This window comes from Grampus griseus (assembly GCF_964374135.1).
Source record: "Grampus griseus genome assembly, chromosome: 2".
Taxonomy (NCBI): domain Eukaryota; kingdom Metazoa; phylum Chordata; class Mammalia; order Artiodactyla; family Delphinidae; genus Grampus; species Grampus griseus.
In genome coordinates this window covers 140,047,200-140,069,319 of record NC_139018.1, presented here as the reverse complement: position 1 = coordinate 140,069,319, position 22,120 = coordinate 140,047,200, and the positions used below count along the sequence as shown (strand labels likewise).

At 39.8% G+C, this 22,120-nt stretch overlaps 1 protein-coding gene across 2 annotated transcripts in view; it reads left to right on the top strand.

Moving 5' to 3' along the window:
- Positions 1-22,120, top strand: part of BLM (BLM RecQ like helicase) — a gene marked incomplete at both ends in the record, with an annotated part of 62,132 nt that overhangs the window by 7,298 nt on the left and 32,714 nt on the right. Inside the window, 8 exons of one of the 2 annotated variants that reach the window (XM_082648396.1) lie at positions 2,757-2,889; positions 3,535-4,238; positions 6,008-6,199; positions 7,616-7,734; positions 8,681-8,794; positions 11,431-11,529; positions 11,740-11,888; positions 21,820-21,926. In XM_082648396.1, coding sequence (XP_082504522.1) covers positions 2,757-2,889; positions 3,535-4,238; positions 6,008-6,199; positions 7,616-7,734; positions 8,681-8,794; positions 11,431-11,529; positions 11,740-11,888; positions 21,820-21,926 — 1,617 coding nt within the window. The remainder of the gene's footprint in view (positions 1-2,756; positions 2,890-3,534; positions 4,239-6,007; positions 6,200-7,615; positions 7,735-8,680; positions 8,795-11,430; positions 11,530-11,739; positions 11,889-21,819; positions 21,927-22,120) is intronic. The other variant, XM_082648397.1, reaches the window with a different exon arrangement.

Genomic DNA, 22,120 nt, shown 5'->3' with positions numbered 1-22,120 from the left:
TGTGTCCTTCTATTCTGAAATTTTTTCTGGTATCATTCCTTTTTATTTTGTTTTTTCTTTTCTCTTTCACTCTTCTTGGAACTTTAATTATTGGGCTATTAGACGTCCATTAATTAACTTTTCTATTTTTCATCTCTTGCCTTTTTGCTTTCTGGGAGATTTCCTCAATTTTTAAATTAACTCTTTGATGGAATTTTTCATTTTCATCAAATTAATTTCCAAGAGCTGTGTTGTATTCTCTGAGTATTTCTGTAACGTTTTCTATCCTTGTTTGATGGGTGCTGTACTTATGGGGGGTGTGTGTGCAGGCACACGCACATGTGTAGCGATCTCTGTGTGTTGTTCCTGTTTCCTCTGAATTTCTTTTTGTTTATTTTGGTCTCTGAGTTTATTGTTAGAGATGTTCCTGAAAAACCTGATGTTGTAGGCACTCTTCTAAGTGCCTTAATATTAACTAATTTAATCCTCACAGTGATCCTTTAAGGTGGTTTCTGTTATCCTGTTTTACAAATAAGGAAACCCAGGTACAGGAGAGTTAAATAATTACTCATGGTCATAGAGTTAGACAGCAGCAGAGCTAGGATTTGAACCCAGCAGTCTTAAGGCTCTTGAGTTTACATTGATAGCCACTGCAGTATACTGTTTCTGCCTCATTAAGTTTCACTGGTTAAAATGGTTAGTGAGGACGAGAGCAAGGACAGAGTCCCACAGAATGTCATTAGCGGCCTCCCTCTCAGCTGACATCAGTCCCTTCATCACCACTTCTTGTTCATCTTGTTACACGTCTGCCTTCAGACTGTTTCTCTCCCTTGTCCACGGGGATGCAAAAGACTCAGTCATATGACTCTAGAAGTTCAAGGTCTGAGGCAGCAAGAGGGAACAGGTGGGACATTGGCTCTAGAGTGATGCAGACCTAGTATACAAGCCTGCCTCTTCCCACTCCTGGCTGGGTGACTATGCCTAATTAATTAACCTTCTTTGGACCTCAGTTTCTTCTTCTGTTAAATGAGGAAAATAGTGCCTGCCTTGCCCAGTAGTTGTCAGGATTCAAGGTAAAGTGCCCAGCATACTGTAGGCCTTCAATAAATGGTAGCTGTCATTATCTGCTAGTCTAGGAATCCTTTCAAAGAAGGAAATACGTTGAGATGGCTGGTTTCTTTTTATGAACTCTTGCTAACTCTATAATTGTTTCCTTTTTTTCTTAGAGCTCACAAAGCAGCCATTTGATAACATGTTCTGGAATTTTGCCTTGAATTAACTTTAAGATCACCAGCCTGAAGCTTTTGGCATCCCTTCAGAATTTTTTTGAAAATTAAAACAATATTTGCCTGTCTTCACTCTTCCATCACCTCTCCTATTCACTAGATGCCGCATGCATCAGTGACATTTTCTTTGCAGGTTTCCTTTGTACTCTGAGGTGTAATCTGTCTAGACGAAGACTTGAGCTCCTTTCCAATAGCTGTATTTCTCTGAGCCTGTCTTGGTTTTCATTTCCTTTGGACTGTTGTTTATGCTCCTCTCTCCAATCCAGTGCCCATTCTCCTTGCAGAGAAAACAGATGTGAAACAGGAACCCAGCAAGTCCACTTTTACCATTTCATACTTCATGACCCTATTTACATCAGCCAAAACTAGTAAAAGTCCACACCCCCAGGTCATTTTCACACAGACGCATGCGTCCCATCGTCTGTGTTCTGTCCCCACCACCACCCCTGTCTGTCCTCTCTTCCTCTCCTTCCAGCCTCTTAGACCCTTCAACCAGCTGCCCTCGGTCAACAATTTCCCAGTAGCGTCATTCTCTTCTCTGATTGTCTTCTGAGAATACTGTTGCCTCTGCAGCCCACCTAAACTGTTTATTTCTCCTGCATACCTTAGGCCCCAGAGGTAGGTAGGCATCTTCCTTGCTTCCCATTGCTACCCTAACCCATTTTTTTTTCTTTCCGTCATATAAAGCCACCCCTCCTTTGACATTATTTCTTAGTTACATAGCTGAAATTTAAAAGTGTGAAGTGGGCTGGCCAGATTCAGATGTCCAGACATTGTTATCAGGAATTTCTCTCTTTCACACCTGCCTTCTCTCTCTTCTCTTTCATCCCACCTCTCCATCTCAATCTCCCATTTCCTTTCATCTCTGTTTTCTGCTTTTCCTTGTGTTGGTCTTATTTTCAAGCTTGTGTTTTTCTCCGTGGTGGCAGAGATGGCCACCAGCAGCCTGTCCAACTTGTTAAAGAGAGAGGTCCTCTTTTCCAGTCAGTCGAAAAACTCTTAGATCTCATTCTCATTGAGCTGCCTTACATCAGATGCCCACTGAGGACGTGGGAGTGGGGATGGGAGTAGTCTCCAAAAAGAAAGTCCAAGTGCTGTACTGTTAGGAAACACTGGTTGGCAGGCAAACCAGAGCAACAGGTGAGGTTCTTACCTGTCCACACTTTATAATGTACTTTGTATGGGCATGGTGAGATTTACACCTGAAGTTAGTAAAACATCATGAACTTTTGTATCTTACAACAACTTTGGTTACCCTAAGAGAAATAATAAGAATTAACATGAAATGAAAGGATAGCATAGTTATGAGCTCTTATGATCTAGAATAGAGACAGTATGACTTCAAATTATTTCATAGGCAGATAATGGGAGAATATATGGTTGTTTCTAATCTCGTTTGTAAACTACTTCAAGTTTTACATGCATGGCTTTCAAATTGTTAAGTCTTTTTTGTTGTTGACAAAAAATATTAACAACATAAATACTTTATAGCTAGACAGATAAGTTTACAGCAGCAACTTATTCGTGTGATGGACCATATCTGTGAATTAGTTGACACTATTCCTGATGACAAGCTGAAAACTTTGGATTGTGGGAACAAACTGCTCCAGCAGCGGGACATAAGGTATCGATTTTTCTCCTTCTGGAATATATCTGATTGCCTTTCCAACACTACTGTAAGTCACAAATGTATGGGGCAAGATTTCCAGGCATTCTGGCCAAGAAATTGAATAAGATAATTATCACTTTGTCTTTTTTTTTTTTTAATTGGAATGTAGTTGATTTACAATGTTGTGTTGGTTTCAGGTATACAAAAAAAGTGATTCAGCTATACATGTACATATATCTATTCTTTTTCAGATTCTTTTCCCATATTGGTTATTACAGAGTATTGAGTAGAGTTTCCTGTGCTATACACTGTGTCTTAAATTTATTACTTTTTCAAATGAGGGCTACCTGCGCCGCGGTGGCTACCGCCAGCAGCAGTCTCAGATGGCCTACTGATTGCTTGACTTCAGTCCCCAGTGCCCTAAACCATTCAACATTTAGGTCCAGCCACACCCCAGTCATTAAAAGTCTCTTTAAAGTTGCTGCAAAAAACAACAACAACAACAACAACTGTTCCTTTAGCATTTGTATTCAAATTTTTAAGGTTGGAAGAAAGAGGATATATTTTGCCACAATCTGGCATGAAAACTAAAGATAAACTTGTGTGCCTACCATAGCTGACTACTTATAATTAATTTGATGTTCTGTGCTCTCTCTTCAGAAGGAAACTCCTGGCTGAAGCAGATTTTAATACGAGTGATGCCAGTGTTCTTGGCTCATTGTGGAGATGCAGGCCTGATTCACTTGGTAGCTCTGTGAAGGATATGGCATCTGTTTCCCCACCTTGTGCATTTCCAAAGGGTGATTCCTGTCCTACAGGGAATTCTGTTAAGGAGTTCACTTTTCCAAACCTTCCCTCAAATTCCATTTCTACTGGGGAGTGTTTACTGACTCCTACCCCAGGAAAGACAGGATTCTCAGCCACCACCAAGAATCTCTTTGAAAGACCGTTATTCAATTCCCATTTACAGGAGTCCTTTGTAAGTAGCAACTGGGCTGAAACACCAAGGGTTGAAAAAAGAAATGAAAGCTCTTATTTCCCAGGAAATGTTCTCACAAGCACTGCTGTGAAAGATCAGAATAAACACACTACCTCTATGAATGACTTGGAAAGAGAAATCCAGGCGTCCTATGATATTGACAGTTTTGACATAGATGACTTTGATGATGATGATGATGACTGGGAAAATGTGATGCATAATTTAGCAGCCAGCAAGTCTTCCACAGCTGCCTATCAACCTATTAAGGAAGGTCGGCCCGTTAAATCAGTATCAGAAAGAATTTCTTCTTCAGCCAAGACAGACTGTCTTCTGGCATCTACTGCTCAGAATAAAAACTTCTCAGAGTCAATTCAGAATTACACTGGTAAGTTTAAAATAAATTGAATGCTTATATTTTATATGAAAACAAAACTGTCCAAAATAGGAATCGTATAAGAAAAACCATAGCAAATCATCATGGCCTGAAAACAACATTGTTTCTATGCAAATTTCTGCTGATAATATGAATTACAAATCACAATTTCAAAAGCAAGTTGCTCTTTTGTCTCTGTAGCAGCTGTAGTTTTATAAAATGTGTAATTATAACCTATTGTAGTAAAACTCTAAAGTCATTACAAATGTGCTTTGCCTTTAAATTAACATTTTTCAGTCCCTAAAACAATAAAGCTCATGAGGGCCAAGTTTTTAATGATTATGGGGGATGGATAAAAAGCAAAGCTGAATTTATGTTAAAATTGTAATTGTGTGTATTTTTAGAATTCTGGATTGATGAGAACTGATCAGTTTATAAAGTAGAAACATGTTTTATGTCTTCAAATATTAAAATTTAGGACAGCCTAAGAAAGATAAGAAGTCAGAAATTTCTTAAATCAGTCAAGTTATTTCTTTTGGTCTAGAATCATTTTAATTCATTCAGCAGATATTTATGGAGTGCCCACTGTGTGCCATGTTCTGTGCACAGGTCCTGGTAATAGATGAGTAATGAAGAGTTCCTGCCCTCTTGGAGCTCACAGTTTACTGAGAGAAGTTTTTGGAAGAGTGAAATTAGACGTTGTAAAGGCTGCAGAGAAAACCCAAAATTAATTTTAAAACCTTACATCGACCCTATAAAGTTATCAAAAAGTGGGTTTTTTTTAACTGAAACAAGTTTATACGTGTAAGTTTTTGTAAAGTACAGTCCTCCCTGTTTTTGCCATTGATGACTTAATGCCACGGAGGTTGTTCTTACAGTTCCTCTGTTGACCTTTAAAATAACCATTAATGGATTTATTTTTGTGTCATGTTTGGGCATGTCATACTTGGTGTTCGCAGTTATCTTTGCGGTGGTTGAGTGCCGGGGTTGATGTAACCGCCAGCACTGGCGTGAGCACCTCTTGTTCTCTGTGCGGAGCCAGAGTTGCAACAGCGAGGAGGCAGCATGGGGGTGGGCGTGAGAGACGCCATGGAAGAAGAACCAGAGGAAGTTGGGGTGATTCTGCGGTTTCAGACCCAGTGACTGGGAATACCGTGACACTGTTAACAGAAACAGGGAAGTCAGGAGGCAGGCAGATTTGGAGCAAAGCTGAGGAGGGCTGTTTTAAGGCTTGTTGAGCATGAAGTGTTGGGAAGTCGTTCAGGTAGAAATGTCTGGCGGACAGTTCGAGGTGCGTGCAGGACTGGAACTTAGGAGGGCATCCGTCAAGTCTTAAGAAAGATCTAGGCGTTGTGTGCACATCGGTGATGTTTAAGGTTATAGGACTAGGAAAATTCCAAAAAAAAAACCAGTCTAAAAAACCCAGTCCCAAGTGTCCAAAAGATTCCCAAATTTAAGGGGCAAGTGGAGGAAATGGAGCCAGGAAAGGGAATTTAAAGCGAGTAGAAAACCCATGATTATCTTGAAGGTCAAGAGAGAAGGAGAGAATAAATAGTAGTGGTAGATGCTACAGAAAAGTCAAGGAAAGACTTGAATTTGGCCCTTAGGATGTCTCTGGTGGCTTTGACACTGGACAGCGAGGAAACCCTGATAAACGGGTAAAGAAGGATGTGCTGCAAGGAAACGTACACCAGTGATTATGCAGGGCAAAGGGTTAAAATGCTAAAACTGATTTGTTACAGTAATGCCCTGATTTCTCTTAACATTGATTATTTTCTTAGACAAGTCGGAGCAAAGTTTAGCATCCAGAGATCTGAAACACGAGCGTTTCCAAAGTCTTAATTTTCCTCATACGAAAGAAATGATGAAGATTTTTCATAAAAAATTTGGCCTGCATAATTTTAGAACTAATCAGCTAGAGGCGATCAATGCTGCACTACTTGGTGAAGACTGTTTTATCTTAATGCCCACTGGTATGTATTTTTAGATATGAATTGGCAGGAATCCATTGGCAGATGTTAAATGAAAGCCCTTTAATAAAAATAAAAAGAACCTACACAGTATTTCTATCATTTAGGGACCTCTAAACCTCCCATGCCATAGTTAGGAAAGAGTATCACCTCAATCCTCTATTCTAGTTGTTGATATGATAGCATTATTGCCCTTTAAGATTTTCAACTCAAAGCTCGTTGTGTTGAATTGATCTAGGATTTTCCTTTGGGAATTTTTCTTTTTTCTAGTCGAAATTAGCCTGGAACATGAGCCAAAAAGTTACTGTCAGAGACCACGACCATTTCTGGCAGTTTATCTGGTACAACCTAGTGTTGTATGGTGGTTAAAAATCATCAGCTTTGGAGCGATGCCCTAGGCTTAAAGCACAGTTCTGCCACTTATTAACAGTGTGGACTTGAGCAAGGCACTTCACTCCCTGAACCCCAGTCTCCTCATGTGCGCAGTGGGGATAATACCAACGTGCCCACTTCACAGAATGTCTTGAGGATTAAGTGAAAAGCATTGAGTGTAGTTCTTTCTTGTCCTCAGTTTTGAAGAGATCCAGGACTTTTCATCATGCTATTAAAGTTTATAACAGCTGTTCAATGATTTATAGTCATCCAAATAAGAATATTAAATAAGCCATTAGGATAAGAGGCATGGGGACACTGTAAATCAACTATACTTCAATTAAAAAAAAAAAAGCAGCAGCAGCATAGGGAGTTTGGAGTTTCATTATTCACATGTAGTCTTCCCTCTGCCTTTTACTCACCTTTGTTGTGACCTTCGATCAGTTGTTGCCATCGTCATTAAGTAATGTTGCCTGGGTATCCGAATTTTTTCAAGCTGATTTTAAATTTTAGACAGTGTTGGTTTGTTTAATCAGCAGCATTTCATACTTCATTAACTTGTTCAGTCTGTGTCTTCTGATTTGACTCCAATTTGGTACTCCAAAACTAAAGCTGGAGAGGACCCTGGCATTGATCTCGTCCAGAGGTTTGAGGCGTTGGTTCAATGGTAGAATTCTCGCCTCCCTCGTCCAGTGGTTTTCATGGCTTTCCGTTATCCTCTAGGGTTTCAAGGGGGCATTTTTCAGGGTCTTTCTCAAGTAGACTTTTAAAGTAATTCTGTTGCATTTAAGTTTCCTGCCCTGATTCTTGCTTTTGCTATGATATGCACATACATAAGATGTCCCAAGAGATCATTTTTACACATTTAAATCGCCCAAGTATTTTGGCTCATTCAAATATGGCATATTTTGGCACCATGGAGAATATCACTTGGTGTCCTATTAGTTAATTACTTTAAATATTATATGTAATTTATATTGTAACTTTTGCCTTCATACTCTCAAAATAGAATCTGACAGATTTTTTTGTTGTTGTGATTTCTTTTAGGAGGTGGTAAAAGCTTGTGTTACCAGCTCCCTGCCTGTGTTTCTCCCGGGGTCACTATTGTCATTTCTCCCTTGAGATCACTTATAATAGATCAAGTCCAAAAGCTGACTTCCTTTGATGTAAGTTAAAACACTACCAATTATAATAAAAATGCTAATAAAAACAGAATTTAAAAACAATTATATTTCAGTACTCTGGGTAACCTTTTTCATTAAATAGTTCATGGATTATAAGAATAAAGCACGGCAGTTATATTAAGTTGTACATTTAAGAACAAGTCTTTGAGAATTCTGGTACAGGTAACCTTCTGGAATTCAGTCTGATTTTACTCTAGAAGAATGTATTTTGGTAAGAACTTTTAACCTGTATTTTACTGATGTAAATTTTTTTTTCTAATATGGAAGGATTTCTTTTTTTACTCCTGTCAGATCAGCTTAGTTCTCTCTCACTCCCTTAATATCTTAAAATGTATACACATGTGCATGCCCACACACATATGTCCTTTTTCCTCCTGGCTGAGGTTAAGAAAGTATATGAATACAGTCTATTAAATCCTACATACTATGATCAAACAGAACTGTGTTCAGCTTTATGAACCACCACCCCTCAACAAGACCACTGGTTTGATTTTTCTTCCCAAGCATGTTTTAGTACAGTGATGGTAGCCATTGTTCAGCCATTCATGATGTTATGGTCCTTTCAGTGTTGGTATGCATTAAAACCCAAAAGATGCATTTACCTTAAAAAAAAAAATGTGGTCATACATTAGGACTGGAACCTTCTGGATGCTGAATTCATATTTATCTTACTTACAGATATGAAAAGCTAAGGAAGTAAAGAAATGGGAAAAAGAAAAGAAAAGTAAACAATGGGAAGAATATTTGACTTATGGTTAACAAGGGTTTTTAAAAAATATGTACTGATTACTTTTTATTATGTTGAGATTCTCTTTCCTTTGACAGGTGTGATATGTGACTTGTAAAATATTTATGAAACCTACGGATAAATGTAATCTTGATCAGATTAATGGGTAAAATTTAAATTGTTTACTACTTTTATGCTTAGATTCCGGCTACATATCTGACAGGTGATAAGACTGACTCAGAAGCTACAAATATTTACCTCCAGTTATCAAAAAAAGACCCGATTATAAAACTTCTTTATGTTACTCCAGAGAAGGTTTGTATTTATATCATTATTTTAAAATACTATATTAAAGCTCTTTTAGAAAAACAACCCATTTCTCCCTACTGAGTAAGGAAAAACCCAGTCTTTCCCTTCTGTGTTTCTCTCCTTTACTACTCACATAGAATATTTCACTTCTAGTCACCAAATGTATGGAGGTTTTTCCTTATATCAAGTGGTTCTCTGTCAACTATCCAGAGATAGTGTCAGGTCCCACAGGTTAAGGGCTCAGTCCCACAAGATTCTTACCACTCTGCTTCAGGGGCCAATCCACAGGGTACTCGCAACTTCTGTCTGACTTGGCTACAAATCAGAGGTTCCCGTGACCTCCTCCTGCTTGAATTCAGTGACTTGCAAGAGCAGCTCACAGATCTCAGGGAGACACTTACTTACATTTACCAGTTTATTAAAGGCTATGGTAAAGGACACAGATAAACAGTCAGATGAAAAGATACACAGGGCAAGGTCTGGGAAGGTCCTGAGCACAGGAGCTTCTGTCCCTGTGGAGTTGGGGTGCATCAGCCTCCAGTACATGGATGTGTTTGCCAACCTAGAACCTCTCTGAACCCCATACTTTTGGGATTTAATGGAGGCTTCCTCACGTAGGCATGAACAATTATTGACTCCACTTCTAGACTGACTCCCTTCTCTGGTGGATGGGGGTAGGACCGAAAATTCCAAGTTTCTAATCATGGCTTGGTCTTTCTGGTGACCATCCCCCACCCAGGAGCCCACCCACAGTTGCCTCAAGAGAACAAAAGATGCTCCTAGTGCTTTTTTTTTTTTTCGCTGCATTGGGTCTTTGTTGTTGCGCGTGGGGTTTCTCTAGTTGCGGCGAGTGGGGGCTACTCTTTGTTGCCGTGCACTGGCTTCTCTTGTTACAGAGCATGGGCTCTAGAGCGCAGGCTCAGTAGTTGTGGCTCACGGGCTCAGTTGCTCCGTGGTACGTGGGATCTTCCCAGACCAGGGCTCAAACCTGTGTCCCCTGCATTGGCAGGCGGATTCTTAACCACTGCGCCACCGGGGGAGTCCTGCTCGTACTGCTTTATCACTTAAGAATTTACAAGAGTTCCAGGAACCCTGTGCCCAGGAACTGGGAGCAGAGACCAGTGTATCTTTTCTATTATCTCATAAAAGCCCATTAGAATATGTATATTTTAAATTTTTTGACATAATTTCTGATGTACAGTTTAGTGCAAGAATTCCTGTATAACTTTCACAGGAAACCCCAAATGGTAGCATTTTACTGTAATTGCTCTATCATTCTTTCTCTCTTTTTCCCTCAAACATTTGAGAGTAAGTTGCAGACATATCCTTTTAACCCTAAATACTTCACTGTACATCTCCTAAAAACAAGGAATTCTCTTGCATAACCTCAGTACAGTTATCAAAATTAGAAAATATTCATTGATGCAGTACTATTACTTTATCTGTAAACCTTATTCCAGTTTCACCAGTTGTCCCAATAATATCCTTCCTAGCAAAAGAAAATCCTAGATTATGCATTGCATTCTGTCTTTCATGATTTTGACAGTTTTGAAGAGTGAAGGCCAGTTGTTTTGAGGACTGTCCCTCAGTTTATGTTTCCTCCTGATTGGATTTGTATTCGTCATTTTTGAGGGGAATATCACAGAAGTGGTGATATGTTCTCAGTGTATCCTATCAGGAGGCATTTGGTGTTGATTCATTCTATATTACTGGTGATGTTAGTTAACTTTGATCATTTGGTTAAGGTGTTGTTTTCTGCCAGACTTGCACTGAAAAATTACTCTTTTTTTGTGATTATTAATTACAAAAATAAATTAATTTTTTTTTGTAATTGTAGGTATCCTGTTATGGAATACTCTTGAGACTATGTAAATATCCTATTACTCATCAGACTTTGACCCAAGAGTTTCCTCATCCATTGATGATTCCCCATCAGTTATTATTGTAGTGAGTGCCAAATGATGATTTTTTTCCAATTTAGTTGGCATTCTGCTGTAAGGACAGGCTTTTCCCTTTACCCACATATTTATTTGTATCAATATGAAATCATGGATTCTTAATTTATTCAGTAGGTTATAATCATTTACTATTATGTATTTTGATGTTCTAATTGTCCTAGGTTTGGCCAGTGGGAAGGCTCCATCAGACTGGCTTCTGTGACCTTTTGATATGTCTATCAAGACATGGGTGCCAGAGATGGTCATTGCTACTAGCATGTCATTGCTTCCAGGCCCAGTTATGGACAGAGCTACAAAATATAAATATATGTACATATATATATATGTATATATGTACATATATATGTATATATTTCCCCCAGACAACACACACACGTAACACACGTCTGTAACCCTGCTACCAGTGTAAACATGTGGTGGCTCCCAAATACACTGAGGAAGAAAAATTCTTTTAGAACCACTGACCTAATACAAAACTGTTTGCTAAATGTGGGTAAACATTCTGAAATGTCTCATTTGCTATTTCCTATTACTTCTAATTCTATTTGTAGATCGAAATCAGAACCAATTTTATGTGGAGGTTTTAATACAACTTAAGTCATAGTGGAACTTAAAGACAACCAAATCCTTAAGGTGATATGTTTAAATGTTTTTAAATGTCTGATTAATGCATTTCTGGTCTAGGTCTGTGCAAGTAACAGACTGATTTCTACTCTGGAGAATCTGTATGAGAGGAAGCTCTTGGCACGTTTTGTTATTGATGAAGCACATTGTGTCAGTCAGGTAAATACTGTTCTCTATGTCTTGAGATAGCAATAGATTGTACTACCAACAGTATATATATTTTCAGAGCCAAGAGAAAAAGTATTGAGTGAATTATTCTGCTATTTCACTGAAGAATAAGGTGGTTCTTAATATAGTGAGCAGTCTTTGCTTTATATAAGGAAGATCCAAATAGTCTGAAAAGCAGTATTTTTTTTTTTTTCCAACTAGTGGGGACATGATTTTCGTCCAGATTACAAAAGAATGAATATGCTTCGCCAGAAGTTTCCCTCTGTTCCAGTGATGGCTCTTACTGCCACAGCTAATCCCAGGGTACAGAAGGACATCCTCACTCAGCTGAAGATTCTTAGACCTCAGGTGTAAGTTGTCGAAACTTATTAATTTTGAAACCCTGGGGCAGTGGTTCCCAGATTGCTGCACATTAGAATCATCTATGGAGTCTTAAAAATCCCAATGCCCAGGTTGTACCCAATGCCAATTATATCAGAATTTGGGGGGCTGGGAGCCAGTATGGTTTTTGTTTTTTGTTTTTTCGGCTGCATTGGGTCTTCGTTGCTGCGCGCAGGCTTTCTCTGGTTGGGGGTACTCTTTGTTGTGGTGCATGGGCTTCTCATTGCAGTGGCTTCTCTTGTTGCAGAGCACGGGCTCTAGGCATGCCAGCTTCAATAGTTGTGGAGCGTGGGCTCAGTAGTTGTGGCTCGCGGGCTCTAGAGCTCAGGCTCAGTAGTTGCGGCGCACAGGCTTATTTGCTCCATGGCATGTGGGATCTTCCCGGACCAGGGCTGAAACCGGTGTCCCCTGCATTGGCAGGCGGATTCTTTTTTTTTTTTTTTTTTTTTTTTTTTTTTGCGGTACGCGGGCCTCTCACTGCTGCGGCCTCTCCCGTTGCGGAGCACAGGCTCCGGACGCGCAGGCCCAGCGGCTATGGCCCACGGGCCCAGCCGCTCCGCGGCACGTGGGATCCTCCCGGACCGGGGCACAAACCCATGTCCCCCGCTTCAGCAGGCGGACTCTCAACCACTGCGCCACCAGGGAAGCCCTGGCAGGCGGATTCTTAACCACTGTGCCACCAGGGAAGCCCCAGAATGCAAAATTTTTATTTTAATCTTACTTGAAGAGGAGTGTTTGTATAAAATTTGGGGGAAAAAAATATTTTCTTCCATAATTGATTTACATTACAACATTATATTTAAGGTGTCTTCAGGTTCTAGTGAAGAACCCACATGCTAGAAATTTGCTTCTACAAGTACTCCATTGATCTATAAAAGCTTTTATTTATTTATTTTTTGCGGTACACTGGCCTCTCACTGTTGTGGCCTCTCCTGTTGCGGAGCATAGGCTCTGGACGCGCAGGCTCAGCGTCCATGGTTCACGGGCCCAGCCGCTCCGCGGCATGTGGGATCTTCCCAGACCGGGGCACGAACCTGTGTCCCCTGCATCGGCAGGCGGACTCTCAACCACTGTGCCACCAGGGAAGCCCACAATCTACTATTCTTTTAGACTAGTAATATTAATTGCCAAATGCCCATAGTTAAAAGAAGTGATATAAATTCAATTCACCTTTTGAATAACCTTTTGAAAGTGTAGAATTTGTCATTTTTGTTTGAGTAAACATTGCACATACAGGTTTAATATCTTTTCCTAGTAATGTGCGGGGGAGGTCTGCTTGGAAAAGTAATAGATTGTACATTTCCTGAGTCTAGCATGTGGTGCCCTGTGCATATTTGGCACTCAGTAAGAATGAATAAATGAAACATATGGAGGAACTTTGGTAAATGTGGGTAAAATATGAAAATTTGGGCAGGTCTGTTGACTCCTTAATATATTTGGTACTTCTATATTTGGGAGAATTTAAATCCCTGAGTGGAAGTAAAAGATTTTAACAAACACTTTCTGTTACATTTTTTTCCTTATCTTCTTTTCTGCCCATAGGCCTCTTGTTTGGATTACATTTCCCAACTGCTGCTATGTCATGGCCCTGGTGAAGGCATGTGTCCCTAGGGTTGAAGCCATGGCCCCCATGCTTCTCTCCTACTGCCAGTCTGTGATAGTATTCTTCATCTTTGGGAAATATGAGGATGGAAATAAGTAAAATGGATTGACTTTATTCCTTTTCCTTAGGGCCTTAAAATACAAACTGAGAAAGAGAAAAGAGATAGACATTTAGACAGTAAATACAACAATAATACTATAATACCACAATAATAGCTAACACTTACATATCTAGCCTATACAATGTGCCAGGCACTGTTCTTGGCATTTTATGTGTATTGACTCATTTATCCACACAAAAATCTTATGAGGTCAGTGCTCCTATTTCCCTCACTTTATGGATGAGGAAACTGAAACACAGAGAAATTAAACAGCTTAAACAAAGTCATACACCTAGCAAGTATTGGAGTGAGGACTTAAACCCAAACAGTCTGCTTTCAGAACCCTTTAAATACTGTACCAAATGCAGAATGAAGTAAGTGGTGATTAGAGATGTAAATTGACTGCTGGAACTTGGAAGGCAAGATTGACTGTAACCCAAAGTAACAACTAACGGTTACGAGGAGGGTCAGGTAGGGTTTTATAAAGGAAGTGGACTTTGTAGGAACAATGGTCTTTTTAAAGTTTTAAACGGCTGTACTGAGATATAAATTACATACCTTAAAATTCGCCTATTTGAAGTATGCAGTTCTATGGGTTGATGTTTTGCTTTATTTTTCATTTATTCACAGGGCTGTGCAACCCCACCACTACCTAATTTTAGAACATTTTTGTCTCACTTAAAAGAAACTCCATACCCATTAGCAGTCAATTCCCACTATTCCCTATCGCCCCAACTCTAGGCAATCACTAATTACTTTCTGTGTCCATAGATTTTTGCCTGTTCTGGACATTTCATGTAAATAGAATCATACATTATGTGGCCTTTTGTGATTGGCCTCTTTCACTTAACATAACATTTTCAAGGTCCATCCATGTTGTAACACATATTGGTATTTCATCCTTTTTTTATTGTATGTATATTCTGTTTTATTTATCCATTCATCATGTAATGGATATTTGAGTTGCTTCCATTCTTTGGCTGTTATTAATAATGCTTCTGTGAGCATTTGTATACAAGTTGTCATGTGGATGTAAGTTTTTATTTCTCTTAGGCATATACCTAGGAGTAGAATTGTTGGGTCATATGGTAATTCTACATTTAATCTTTTAAAGAGCTTCCCGATTATTTTCCAAAGCAGCTGCACCATTTCACCTTCTGTAGTATATGAGGGTTGCAATTTCTCCACATCCACACCAACACTTGTTACTGTATCTTTTTGATTATACTCATCCTAGTGGGTATGAAGTGGAAGGTGAATGGCATTTTAACAGGTGAAGAGTGAGAATTCAGGGCTGAAGTTTCTGGCATGAAATTACAGGTCAGGCCCAAGGAATGGTGGATAATCCATTGGATAAGAAGAGAAATATAAAGGGATGACCCTAGAAAGGTGGCTTGAGGCCAGATCTGGAGGGTCTTGCATATCATGATGGTAAAGTGTTTGGACTTTCTTATGTAGGCATTTTGACCTGGGAAGTGGCTTGATCTGAACTGTATGGTTGAATGATAACCCTGGCAGTGGAACAGAAGATGGAATGGAGGAACAAGAGATTAGAGGTAGGGTGGCCCTTTAGGAACCCAGTTGTAGCCATCTAGGAGAGAGATTGGCAACACCAGAAGTGGAAGGAGGGGACAGAATCCGGAGAGAAAGCAGAGTTGAATCAACGAGACTTAAAAGAATTTTGGAGAATTGTACCACTTGTACATTTCTAAACCTGATACCTAAAATTTTTCAACATGACTTTTTTTGTTTTTTGTTGTTTTGTTTTGGTTTTTTGAGGGAGTTCCCCAACCAGGGATTGAACCCAGCCCCTTGGCAGTGAAAGCATGGAGTCCTAACCGCTGAACCACCAGGAAATTCCTCAACATGAGTTTAAATAAAGAGAACAGTGGTCTGTTGTAAATAACATTTTTAAACAGAATTGTTACTTAGCTCTTTTAAATGTATCCAGTAGACTATAAACATAATATAGCAATTCTGTACCTACTATCTCCCACTTATAGAAGACATAATAAAAATTTTAACTCTTTAACAGGTTTTTTAATTTCCCCTTTTCTTTTCAAATTCATATATCTCTTTCAGTTTCCCTACAGAATTTTATCCTATTTTTATGCATGAAGCCTGTTGCTTACTCTGTCATATTTACCTGCAAGAAAAATATATATATAAATTATTTTTATATTTCCTATACCAAAATTTTTGTCCTAATTGAATTATATATAATCATTAGTAGTACCTGACTGATCAGAATAGCTTAAATATTTTTGAAAATAATTCTTAAGTATAAATTTTGATGGGGAATGTGTAACTTAATGAGATAGGACTTTTTCCCAATTAGTACATATATCTATGGATAAATCAAGTCTGTTCATATTTCTTATTTCTATAGGTATATTTTATAGCATTGAGAAATGTTGCTCACATAAACATGTAGATAGGAATGGAAAACATTTTATTACAGTATTAACGCTCAATTATTCGAATTTCTTCTGATGTAAATGCCAAAATATGATCTGTCATCAAAAATTATTTTTAATGATCTGTCAGCTGACATCTCAATTGAGTCCTGCAAATATTGTGAAAAGCGAAGAATTGAAAACCATCTGACTGACAAAATAAGTCAGATCATTAGTTACTTTACTTTTTCTGGGAAATATACCCTAAAAAAAATACTTTACCAAAACTTTTCTAATGACTATTAAGTATTTGTGTTACTCTTTCAGTCAGGTGAATCTTGTGTCCAGTATATTTGAAGGAGTTGGGGAAATCAAAATACTATTAGTTTCAGTACACCTTTCCTAGTATATTTTTGACATATATTTTTAATCAGGTGATATGCTTTTCTTTTTTTAAAATAATTTTCTTTATACCAGTCCCTCAAAGAGCTTATCTGTCTTCTCTGCTGTGTGCAGGGACTCTTAATATGCTTTCCTAGTCCTCAACTTTTTTTTTTTTTTTAATATTTATTCCTTTTATTTTTGGCTGCGTCGGTTCTTAGTTTCTGTTACTTGGATCTTCGTTGCGGCATGCTGGATCCTCCGCTGCAGTGAGCGGGCTCATCATTGCAGGGTGCGGGCTTCTCTCTAGTTGTGGCACATGGGCTCAGTAGTTGTGGCACACAGGCCCCAGGACGTGTGGGCTCTGTATTTGTGGCACATGGGCTCTCTAGTTGTGACCCGCGTGCTCAGTAGTTGTAGCACGTGGGTTTAGTTGCCCGGCAGCATGTGGGATCTTAGTTCCCCAACCAGGGATCGAACCCGCATCCCCTGCATTGGAAGGCGGATTCTTAACCACGAGACCACCAGGGAAGTCCCTGATATGCTTTTAAATAATAGTTTTGTCAAAACTATTCAACAGTGGCACATGACTACCATATAACCTAACTGGCAAAGCCAGTTGTCATTGCCAAACCAATTGGCCAAACTTACTTTCTTACATATAAAAAAAAATTCTTTGTTTTTAAGTTCACATAAACTACTTAGTGCATATCCTCATGACAGTGCCTCAGTTCCAAGAGCAACAAGAGCTGAGTGCAAATTGATTCCATTTCCTGACACATCACTTAAAATGACATGAGTTTGACACCCTGGACCTAATAATATTTACCATTTTAATGGCAACATCAGTACTCCCTTTGTGAAGATACTTTGGAATCCAAAGCTTTTTTAGAAAAGAAAATATTGAGATATAATTGACACACCACAAAATTCACCCATTTAAAGGTTAGAATTTAGTGCGTTTGTTTGTATTTTCAGAGTTGTGCAACCATCCCCCGAATCTAAGTTTAGAACATTTTCATCACCCCAAAAAGAAACCTAGTACTCAGCAGTCACTCTCCATTCTCTCCTCATTTGTGCCCATCTTCTTTCACTTAACCTGTGTTCAAGGGTCATCCGTGTTGTAACACATATCAGAACTTCATTCCTTTTTATGGCTGAATAATCTTCCATTGAATAGGCATTCCACATTTTATTTATCCATTCATCAATTGATGTGAACTCTCCCTAACTAGAATATCTGTTAATTCCAAACATCCATTTTCCAACAGGCCAAGTAAGATATGTTATATGTAATGACCTCTAAGAGACTGTTAACTTTCTCATTATAACAAATTGTGTGAATACAGTGGACCCTTGAGCAACATGGGTTTGAACTGCATATGAACATTCACAAACAAAAGGTTTTGTGTGTACCTGTATTTTCATTTCTCTTGGGTATATACCCAGGAGTGGAATTGTTGGGTCGTATGGTGACTATTTTTAACCTTTTGAGGACTGTTTTAACCTTTTGCCAAACTGTTTCCCAAAGCGGCTGCACCATTTTACATTCCCGCCGGTGGTATAGTGGGTTCTGATTCCACCAGCACTTGCTGTTGTCTCTCTTTTTTTGACCCAAAACTTTTTTTTTTTAATGTATAAAACATGGTTCTGAAATTAAAGTGTAATTTGTAGGGAAGAGCAGTAAAGCCATTCTTGTGTATAATCATTTCAGCATTCCTATTGGTAGGGAGACAGACACATGCACCATTCCCAACTTAAGCCCAAATCATATCAAATAAGTTTCAAGAATATCTACATCATTTGTATTCCTGGGCAATTCTTTTTATGCCTTAATTTTATCAGGACTGCAGTTTCCTTTGCTGTGGCAGTGATTGTAAATAACAGAACAATCAGAAGAGTCTATGGGCGGGCTTCCCTGGTGGCACAGTGGTTGAGAGTCTGCCTGCCGATGCAGGGGACACGGGTTCGTGCCCCAGTCCGGGAAGATCCCACATGCCGCGGAGCGGCTGGGCCCGTGAGCCATGGCCGCTGAGCCTGCGCGTCCGGAGCCTGTGCTCCGCAACGGGAGAGGCCACAACAGTGGCCCGCGTACCGCAAAAAAAAAAAAAAGAGTCTATGGGCATATCAAGTCCTTTATCTACCGTCTTTTTTGCCACAATCTGCTACACATTCTTCTGCCATTTCAAGCACTAAAAGATCTCTAAGTGTTTTGTACATAGAAATGATATCTTTTTTTTTTATGGATATTTTTCAGCATTTTTTAAACATTTTATTTATTTATTTATTTATTTTTGGCTGCGTTGGGTCTTCATTGCTGCGCACGGGCTCTCTGTAGTTGCAGTGAGCGGGGGCTACTCTTTGTTGTGGTGCACGGGGTTCTCACTGCAGTAGCTTCTCTTGTTGCGGAGCATGGGCTCTAGGCGTGCAGGCTTCAGTAATTGTGGCACACGGGCTCAGTAGTTGTGGCTCGCAGGCTCTAGAGTGCAGGCTCAGTAGTTGTGGTGTGTGGGCTTAGTTGCTCCACGGCATGTGGGATCTTCCCGGACCAGGACTCGAACCCGTGTTCCCTGCATTGGCAGGTGGATTCTTAACCACTGCACCACCAGGGAAACCCTAAATGATATCTTAAGAGGGATGGTTTCGAAGTATTGTTTAACAGTAGTCTCACAAGACCCTCAGAGTAATGCGTTTTATGACAATTGGAATGAAAGAAGCAACTTCATAAAGTGAGAATCATCTTCTCTCCCACCGCCTTACTCTCAGTATATCTGAAATCAGAACACCCCAATAAAGGCCAAAATACTTTATTCCTGATGTTATACTTTACTCTTAACAGAAATAATGTAAAACACTTAGAGACATGAAGCCCTACCAAGAGTTTCTGGTATTTGGATTAGAGAAAGTTTCATCTACACCCATACTATATTTCAATTTGTTTTATTTGGTGTACTGGAGGTTTTTATGTCCAAAACAATGCACAGTGGTAAAGTTGAGAATGGGTGAAAAGTAAAATTTGTTTGTTTTCCAAAAGTGAGAGACAATTGTAAAAGGAAAAAACAGGGTAGGAGTAACAAGCAGGGAGTCCTGACTACAGGCATTCTCAGATCCATCTTTAGGGGGAAATTCGTAAGTGTGAAAACAGAGGATCTGGAAATTGATTCCTTTAAAATTGTCTTTGCTCATGTACCTTTGGAAAGTCTTTGTGAACCCTAGGGGTATGCACACCCCAACTTTAGACCACTGACCTGAAAGAAGTTGGACTGTGGTTTAGAACTCTGAAAAGAGGTCTAAGCTGGGGGTGCAAGTTGGGACTCGCAGGAATGATATTTGGTGCTGTTTAAAGCAGTGAGAGTGAGGTCCCTGAAGAAGGTAATATAGGGGAAGAAGAAAGAAGAACCAAGCATTTTGGGGGGTGATTCTCACTTAAGGAGTAAGCAAGGAAAGGAGAGAAGGAGAGGAAGAAGTCAGATAGGTAAGGGGGAGAAACCCCACGGGTGTGAGCACTAATAGAGTTTTCGGTAAGGATAGCCAACCGCGTGGAGAGGTAAGAGAATGAGGTCTGACAAAAGACCAGCGTGCGTGGGGCTTCCCTGGTGGCGCAGTGGTTAAGAATCCGCCTGCCAGTGCAGGGGACATGGGTTCAAGCCCTGGTCCAGGAAGATCCCACATGCCACGGAGCAACTAAGCCCGCGAGCCACAACTACTGAGCCCACGTGCCACAACTGCTGAGCCCACGTGCCACAACTACTGAAGCCTGCATGCCTAGAGCCCGTGCTCCGCAACAAGAGAAGCCATCACAATGAGAAGCCCGCATACTGCAACAGAGTAGCCCCTGCTCACCGCAACTAGAGAAAGCCCACACACAGCAACAAAGACCCAACGCAGCCATAAATAAATAAATAAATAAATAAATAAATAAATAAATAAATAAAAAACGTACAGACCAGTGCGCACACCAGACACAGTTGAAAGATTACCTGCACAGTTGAAAGAACCACTGCCTACTGCATGGCCTTCTTATCTGTATTGCAGCCCCTTCAGGAACACGACTACTGCCCTCCACATGTGAAGTGTTGCGTTCTTTAGTCCTAAAACTAAATGCTTATCTTATCAATGGCAACAAAACCTGGACCCATCTAGCTTGGACTTAGATACAAAGACAGAAAGGCAGTGGTTTTATTCCCCATCTTTCCTCCCTCTGATCCCCACCCCCTGTCTAGAGGCAACCTCCTTACCACAGGTTATTGCTGTTCATGGTCTCTTTGTTTCCTTCTGTCCACCCAGGCACTGAGATGTCTTTGTGCTCTAACTTTAACTCATTAGATAGTGTTCTCTCTCCTTTCTGTGGCAATGTTGGAACCTGGCACAGCTGGAGGGTGTCGTCAGGGCCAAGGGCCCTGTAACAATTCCCTTACCCTTCAGTTTTTAAAAGCTTTGATAGGATTTCCCTGGTGGTCCAGTGATTAAGTCTGTGCGCTTCCACCGCAAGGAGTGCGGATTCCATCCCTGATCGGGGAACTAGGATCCCACCTGCCGCGTGGTGCGGCCACAAAATAAGTAAATAAAACAAAAGCTTTGCTAAAACAATTTTGGCAGAATGGTAATGGCGAAAGCCAGAATGGAAATGATGAGAGTTGAAATTGGATGTATGGTTGGTTGGTTGGGGGCATAAGTCTTAGAAACTTGCCTTTGGAGGGAAGGAACGAGGAGGGATGCCAGCTGCAGTGGAATGTATGTAGGGTCAAGAGAAGCTTTTGTTGGTTTTAGGATTGGGGGTCCTAGAACATATGCAGAGATAAAAGGGAAGAGTTCACAGAAGAGACTGAAGCACAAGAAAGGAGATAATGGAGAGGAAGAGCTCACTAAGGAAGTGGGAGGAAGTGTGGGACCAAGAGCAAAAGGCCAGAGAAAGAGGAGCACATCTGTCTCGGAGTCAGCCACACTCCCCTTGGGCACACAGCCAAAGTACAGAGATCAGGGTCTGCAGGCTTGAGCTCCTGCAGCCCTGCAACCAGTTCCTCACTCTTCTGTACACAGTCAAAATTTGGGGGTGTTGGTGGCCTATGTTTTCTCTATGATTTTCTTAATCTTTTAAATAACGTTTTAGCCATCTCTGCTTTTAATCCACCTCATCTTAGAGACTGGCTGCTGTCTTTTCTACAGGTTTTTCTCTTCTGCATTCCTTCTGATTCTTTGTTAATAACTAGTCCCGTAGACATTGCCTCCTTATCACCATTCTTAATCCTTAACCTAACTTCCATCTGTGTTTTATCATGTAAGCTGCCAGTAGCTACATTCACTTTAAGACAACTTGATAATTAGGTTTGCATGGTGGAAAATCAGCATTTAATTTTTGAAGATGGCTAAAACTATATTTTCTCATAATAACAAAATTTTACGTTTGCGACTTCTTTTAGGTTTAGCATGAGCTTCAACAGACATAATCTAAAATACTACGTGTTACCCAAAAAACCAAAAAAGGTGGCATTTGATTGCTTAGAATGGATCAGAAAGCATCACCCACGTGAGTACAGCCATGTGATAAATCATGTCTAGAAGTAATAAGTGTCTTTTTAGTACCACAATTGAATATATAAAATTGCATATTAAACATTTCTTTTCTCATTATGATAGCACTAACTTGTTATTCATAGAGCAGAATATTGCAACTCTCTCAATTCTGGAAATTATAAAATCTCATTTGGTTTGTTAACAATA